The following is a 5958-nucleotide window of genomic DNA, read 5'->3' on the forward strand; positions in this document are numbered from 1 at the left end:
TAATTTTTAATTAATTGCTGGCTTATCTCAGAACTTCACCAAGAAGCACCTGCATAGGCTGTTGTGGTTCCTGAAGCTCTCCCCCTCTCCTGAGTGCCTTCCCAGACCCCACTACAAGGCCTCTCCCACGGCCTCCTACTTCCTTCATAACCCAGGCTGCTTGCTGCAGTCCTAATCCCCAGATAACTCAGATTTGACTGTGTTTGGAGATAGGGTCTTTAAAGAGATAATTCAGTTAAAATGATGTCATATGGGTGGGCCCTAATATGATATGACTGGCATCCTTTGTTATAAGAAGAAATTAGAGCCAGGCATGGTGGCTCACACCTGTAATCCTAGCACTCTGGGAGGCTGAGGCAGGAGGATCGCTTGAGATCAGGAGTTCGAGACCAGCCTGAGCAAGAGCGAGACCCCATCTCTACTAAAAATAGAAAAAATTAGCTGGGTGTGGTGGCATGTGCCTGTAGTCGCAGCTACTCAGGAGGCTGAGGCAGGAGGATCGCTTGAATCCAGGAGTTTGAGGTTGCTGTGAGCTAGGCTGACTCAAGGGCACTCTAGCCCCAGCAACAGAGCAACACTCTGTCTCAAAGACAAAAAAAAAGAGATTAGGACACAGATAAACATAGAGGAAAGACAATGTCAAGACCCAGAGAGAAGCTATCTACAAGCCATGCAGAGAAGCCTCAGAAGAACCCAAAGCTGCCACACCTTGATCTAGTGAATTTGTTACGTAAGCCAGCCGTCTGTGGAATGTTGTTATGGCAGCCCAAGCAAACTAACACACCTGTCCTGACTTTTAGCCAAAGACAGGCTTAAGAGTTTATTTGATTTATATGGAAGTCAGTATAGTTTTGCAGATAGGGAAATTTAATAGGTATTTTGGTTCATTTACTGAAAAGCTTTTTATAATGCCAAACACAACTGCAAATCACAAGAAAGCACTCCTGGCTTCTCAGATTCTCTTTTTCCTTTATAACCGTAGGGCAATGCATCAAGCCCACCCAGAATAACTCACTCCCCATAGACTTCCTTCAATCTGAGGGCATCAAAATTTCCCATGATAATTACTTCAACTTAAAGTTTTAGGTGGCTCAGGCCTTGTGCTCAACATTTTATGGGTTGGATCTCATTTAATCCTCAAAAAAAAAAAAAAGTAACTATTATCTCTACTGGACAGAGGAAGAAACCAAGGCTTTGAGAGTTTAGAAGCATGCCCTGGGTCATACCTAGAAGATTCGAAGTCAAGTTTATCTGGTGACAAAACTATCTGCCTGTAGCCACTGTACATTTTGTACAGATATTCAAACCATGCCTAACTGCCATTCAGGCCCCATACACAGAAGCCCTTTAAAGTATTTTTATATCTCCTTGCAGCATCACAATGATTTTGCGGCCAAGGAAACAAAGGTTCTGAGAGACAAGAAGAAATGGCCATGTTGAGCTCACATGACAGGTCCTAGTTGTATAGTGACGGTCCCTGGCTGTCTCCAAACTGACAAATCCCACAGAGATGCACTCTCAAAGAGATGAGGAGGCACAACCTTAAAGACACCCACCTACAGAAGGGTTTCTCTCTAGGAAGACCTAGCACCACAAGAGACCAGACATCCTCCTGGGAGTCTAATTCAATCGCTCCGGGGAGGGACTCATAGTTCCTCAGGGGACTGGAGAAAAGCTTTGATGTAAAAAGCCATCAGCTTAACAAAAACCACACCCAGCACACAGTATGGGATATGCAGACTCCCAGCTCCCCCTCCCACATTCCTTAAGGCTGCATACCTGGGTCTCCATTGAGTTGGCCTGGTGCTCTGCTTGAGAGCCCAGAGCCCTGTGCCAGGGCCACAGGCTGGGCATCCTGGCTCTTTGCAAGGTTGCTCTGGGACTCTGCTGACAGTCGCTCCTGCTCCTGTTCCAGAGGGCTGTCCCCATCATCAATCACCACGGGGTCTTCACAGTGCTTGAGCTGCAATCCCAGAGAGAGCTTTTCAGGGCTAGGTAGAGAGGTTCTCTCCCTCCCTGGTCCTGCTGCTGACCACCAAGTTCAACCTGAGCCTTGGACGGGGTGGGGTGGGGAGGGGGGAATGACACAATCATGCCCAAATTAGAGCCTTTATGGAGTGACACCTGTTTTCTTAGGAAACTCCAGTCTGGGCCTAACCTAGGTATGTGGCTCCAGATAGAATGAATTCCTCATCCCCGGAAACCAATTGCATGACCCAGCCAAAGTGATTGAGCACGGGGCTGTCCAGCCCAGGTCACACCCATCCCAGTCCCACCCCTCCTCTCACCCACTGCCAGGGTCTCCCGGGCTCCCGTTCCAGTGCCTCCACGGCAGCCACAGCCTGCTCGCCACTCTCGGGCTCTTGGGCCCGCACCCAGCTCTGAATCTCCCGGGGCAGGATGGCCAGGAATTGCTCTAGCACCAGTAGCTCCAAGATCTGCTCCTTGGTGTGCCTCTCAGGCCGCAGCCAGCCTCGGCACAGGTCCCAGAGGCGGTGTAGGGCCTCCCGGGGGCCTGCTGCCTCCTGGTAGCGGAAACGGCGGAAGAGGCGACGAGAGGACTCGGGGCTGGGAAGCTCCCCCTGGGGGATAGGGTTCTCTCCAGGTGGGCTCCTCATTTTCCTGGGCTCCTCACTTTCTTTTGGAGCCAAGACTCGGGGGCACAGGGCTGTGGGCATGATGGGATTTGATGGGGGTCAGCAGCAGAAGACGACCCTATTTCCAAACAGAAATCACTGGCTTCAATGTTCTGGTTTTCTTCAGCCATTTCTGGGGGGTAGTGATAGGGAAACTGACAAAGCCCACAGAGACCAGCCCTTTGGAGAAGCCATGGGAAATGTAAGAAGTGTCATCCTTACACATGAAAATGGGAAAGAGAGTAAGATCCCCCCCATCAGTATCATTACATGTGGATACCCCTAAATGGGTGACTGAATGAAAAAGCAGGAAATCTGGGAGAAAAGCGGTGGCATTTCAACATGACATTGGTGTTTCAAGCATCCCAGGAGACCAACAGGGCCACACACAAGAAAAAGATGTAATCAAGACTCTCTGGTACCTTTGGTGGCCAGGTCCTCCTGGAGAGGACCTGAGATAGACGTGTCAAGCAGGCCACTACCTTGAGGCTTTGGAGCCAAAGTCACCGTCCTTGTTCTTAAGACCTTTACAAACTGAGCTGGAAAGACAAAGACACACATGCATGAGAAAAACCTTCAAAGTGTATTCAGGAATGGAAAATATATCCCGCTGGTGGCGGACCACTGGTGCTGCATGCTGGCCAGTCAACAGAGCCAGAATCAGCCCCTCCCAGCAGAGCCTGCACTGGGTGGCAGGGGATAAGCACAGGCAAGAAGACACCCAGACAGAGATGGGGAAACTCACAAGAGGTGGCCATATGCAGTTTACCAGAGAGAAATAACACGGTGTTTAACATCAGTGCTTTCATATGAGTGGTCCACCCAACTCACTTGAACATCTCAACAGTAATCTTTATCATATAAAGATACCTTGACCTTCAACCTTGTCTCCACCTTCTTCCCTACCGTTGCCCTCTTCAAACCACAGTCAAGGCATGGCACACACCTCACAGACCTTCCCTGGTCAGGACAGAAGAGGGGATCACTCACCGCACAGCTCTCAGCCCTCACGGAGACCATGGATATCACAGGCCACGACACACATTCCCACGATGGGAGTGAGGGGTCCCCACACCTCCTAGGCTGTTGTGTAGACAACCCGGCCAACACACAGAGAGGGACAACAGAGACAACAAGTGCATCTGACAGGTGTTCACTGATCCACACTTTGGGACACAGGGGAAGTGAAAGGGCGGATAGGGACACACATGCACCACTGCCATCAAGCCTCTATGGTCTCTAGGCACAGCCACTGGCCCTCCGCACCCCCATCTGTATGTGGTTCTCCAGCCTGGCAGCCTCTTAACCTCCAACAGGTCACAGGTGCGGATGGGGCACAAGAAGACAAGCGATGCCAGAAAAGCTACAAAGCAACTGAGTGGCGCAGGAAAAACCCAAGTCTCTGAACCTCTTTGCTTTCCAAAGTAAAGGCATGCAGGCAGGCAGGAGCGGACTGTGAAGGATTCTGGCTGGACCGTTGCAGCTCTCCTCACCACCAGACTCTCTTCCACAGCGGCTCCGGCATGCGGAACCCCTCTGGGCCCCACCCACTCTCCTCACCTGCCCCCTCTGGCCACCGGCAGGGTCCTGATTACTGGGGTCTGCCCCCATGCTGAGGCACCGAGCGCCCCACCCTCAGCATCCAGTTCCTGCTGCGACTCTGCTTAGAATCATCTCTAACCAGACAACCGTGCTCCTCTTTGTCACCCGGGCACCTGACGTGCAGGAGGCTCAGGAGAAGATTCCTGATGAATGAACCAACGTAGATAGGGGAGGGTTCCCGCGGGGGCGGAGCTTGCTTCAAGCAGTTCTTGGAAGAGGACGGAGCAGAATCGGCAGAAAGGAAAAGAGGAGGGCATTCTGAGCCAGGAAAGGGGGGAAGCGCGCGCGCGCTCTCTCTCTCTCACACACCCCGCCGGCTTACCCGCTCCGGCTCCTCACCTCCCAGCCTGGAACTCCGGCCCGGCGTCCGCCGCGGACCCCTCCTGCTGCAGCGGAAGTCCAGGGCAGCCGCTCCGCATCCTTCCAGCGCGGTCTCCCGGGGTCCTGGCTGCGGCGGGGTCTCCGCAGGGGCCCGACGACGCCTCCCGTGGCCAGTGCGGACCTCGACTTGCGACCATCCAGAACCCCACGGCTCGGCTAGGAAGCAAATGGAGGCGCCTGAGAAACAATTGTGTCGCCGCGTCCCCCGCCCGCACGCCCGCGACCGCTCGCCCCTGGCCGGGAGGCGGCGCCGGCACGGCCGGGCCGGGACGCTCGCGCCGCGGCGGGCGGGGCGGGGCCGGGCGCAGGGGCCCGCGGCACTCACCGCCGCGGCGCGTCCCGGTGGCGGGCCGCTCAGGCCTGGCCGTCGCCGGAGCCCGCCGGACGCCGCGGAGAGGAAAGGCCGGAGCCCTCCGGCTCCCTCCCCTGGGACACTTCCTGCTCCGCTCTAGGACCGGGGAGGTCTCTGCATCTCAGTGGTTCGCTCCCCGCCCCCCGGCCGAGGTGTGCGCGGGGGGTGACATCCGACACCCCCGGCCCGGGCCGCGCGCCCCGCCCCGCCCCGCGCGCGCCCGGGCCTGGCCGCCGGGCCGGGGGCTGTGGGGGCGCCACTCCGGCTGCCGGGCCTCCGCGGGCCCGCGCGGAGGACGGGGCCGGGCGGACGGGAGGCAGGGGCGTCGAGGCGCGGCGGAGAGCTGGGTGCCGAGGACGCGGCGGGCTGGGGGCTCTGCTTCCCCTGTTCCCCCGTTCCAGCTCCCCCCGGCAGCCGCGGCCGGAGGGGAATGCGGGAATGGGGGGTGGGCGGGCGTGGGGGGCGAGGAGCGAAGGAAGGGGGCTCCCGCGCTCCGACGGCCGCCCCATTTCGGTATCCGCCTGTGACCACCCCGCCCGGCGCCGGGCAGGCCCAGCCCTTCCCGCCAAACCCCTCCTCGAAGCCCGGCCCTACACGCCTCTTTCGGGCTAGCGGGGCTGCAGACTCGCAGACCCGTTTCCCCCTACGTCCCCCACCGTACGCGAAGGCATGTCCCCGCGCCCTCTTGGCGTGAAGCTGGTTTGCGGAGTGTCACCGTGTAAGAAAGGCTGCCCGCTATGTGGCCACTCTGAGCGTCAGGACGGGCCTGAGCAGTGCTCAGAGGGGCTGGGGCGAATCACCGCCCCGAGTAGGGGAGTAAAGGCTGCCCCTGCTCACACTGGGCCAGAGGCAGAACGTAAGGGACTTGGACCGAGGTCATGTGGCAGTGAGGGGCAAGCAGGAGTTATGGGCCTCCGGATCCCCCCCCCCAAAGACAGGGCTGCTGGCCACTATCCTACGCTGAATATATCCCACATTCTCAGGTGG

At 56.9% G+C, this 5958-nt stretch overlaps 1 protein-coding gene across 1 annotated transcript in view; it reads right to left on the minus strand.

Annotated features, from left to right (window-relative positions):
- Positions 1–4990, minus strand: part of ZNF496 (zinc finger protein 496) — a 26755-nt gene extending 21765 nt beyond the window's left edge. Inside the window, exons 1-5 of the mRNA XM_012650833.1 lie at positions 4945–4990; positions 4578–4775; positions 3059–3175; positions 2289–2715; positions 1780–1963 (exon numbers count right to left, since the gene is read on the minus strand). Coding sequence (XP_012506287.1) covers positions 1780–1963; positions 2289–2678 — 574 coding nt within the window. The 5' untranslated portion in view covers positions 2679–2715; positions 3059–3175; positions 4578–4775; positions 4945–4990. The remainder of the gene's footprint in view (positions 1–1779; positions 1964–2288; positions 2716–3058; positions 3176–4577; positions 4776–4944) is intronic.
- Positions 4991–5958: the final 968 nt, after the last annotated feature.

This window comes from Propithecus coquereli, unplaced genomic scaffold, assembly GCF_000956105.1.
Source record: "Propithecus coquereli isolate 6110/MARCELLA unplaced genomic scaffold, Pcoq_1.0 Scaffold340, whole genome shotgun sequence".
Classification (NCBI taxonomy): Eukaryota; Metazoa; Chordata; class Mammalia; order Primates; family Indriidae; genus Propithecus; species Propithecus coquereli.